At 50.1% G+C, this 922-nt stretch overlaps 1 protein-coding gene across 1 annotated transcript in view; it reads left to right on the forward strand.

The window, feature by feature from the left end:
* The first annotated feature begins 675 nt into the window (after window positions 1–675).
* SLC38A2 (solute carrier family 38, member 2) overlaps window positions 676–922 on the forward strand; it is a 19038-nt gene continuing 18791 nt past the window's right edge. Inside the window, exon 1 of the mRNA XM_009327692.1 lies at window positions 676–801. Coding sequence (XP_009325967.1) covers window positions 676–801 — 126 coding nt within the window. The remainder of the gene's footprint in view (window positions 802–922) is intronic.

A 922-nucleotide genomic window follows, 5' to 3' on the forward strand; every position in this document is an offset into this window, starting at 1 on the left:
GATTGCACTTGCACGTTGCACAGTGAACCTTCCAATAATGGGGCCGTTAGATAAACGGTAATTTTTCTTCTCATAAATGACCAACGAAGCCTCATCTTTTTCTGTATAAAATGAGGGCAGTTGTAGTAAAAAAATTTCAAGCACTCGTACAGTAAAACTTTTATTTTGCTACAAAATCTGGCTTTAACTTTTTAAAAAAACTGTACTGTTCATGGCAACCAGATCACATCTGTGAGGACAGCTTCTGTATTTATCAGATGCACGTGGGACGCTTTACCATGCACCAAATCTGCGTGCTTGCCTTGAAAAGGATACTGCCGTCAGTGCCTCCAACAGCTACGGTCCCAGAGACGTTAGGGCTACGTCATCACGCTTGTTGTTGCACTAGCAAAACTCACAGTCAACAGGTCACCTTGACCTCTCTCGCGTAAACTGTAATTTCATGGAACTGCTAACACCTGAAGAATGGGATTGACTGAAAAACGCACAAGGCATTCACTGTTCCCATTCAGAAAGGTGTATGACCTGGCCTCCCCGTAGTAATGCTTATTTACGTTATCACTGCAATTGCACTTTTAAGCAGAGTTCTGCAGTCCTTTGGCTTAGCTCATCAGACTGCCGTAGCCTTTGCAAACTGCCCGTTGTTAGGTAGTCAGGTTTTCAGGAGGACCGAAAATGCCGGCTACAGGCACTCCTGGTGCAACTCTGGAACACCTCACGGCCGCAAGCACCTCAAGTTGTGCTCTGCCCTGTCTGCAAGCGGGGGAAACTCGGCCCCAAGACGCCCTGAACCGGCAGGTGGTAGGACGAGGGCGAGTTCAGCCCCCGAACGCCCGGAGCTGACCTCCGGGGCGATTTCAAACCCCGCTACGGGGCGGCCGGTGCCCGTCCACCGCCCACCCCTAAGCGCACACTGCCGGGG

Source organism: Pygoscelis adeliae, unplaced genomic scaffold, assembly GCF_000699105.1.
Source record: "Pygoscelis adeliae isolate BGI_AS28 unplaced genomic scaffold, ASM69910v1 Scaffold113, whole genome shotgun sequence".
Classification (NCBI taxonomy): Eukaryota; Metazoa; Chordata; class Aves; order Sphenisciformes; family Spheniscidae; genus Pygoscelis; species Pygoscelis adeliae.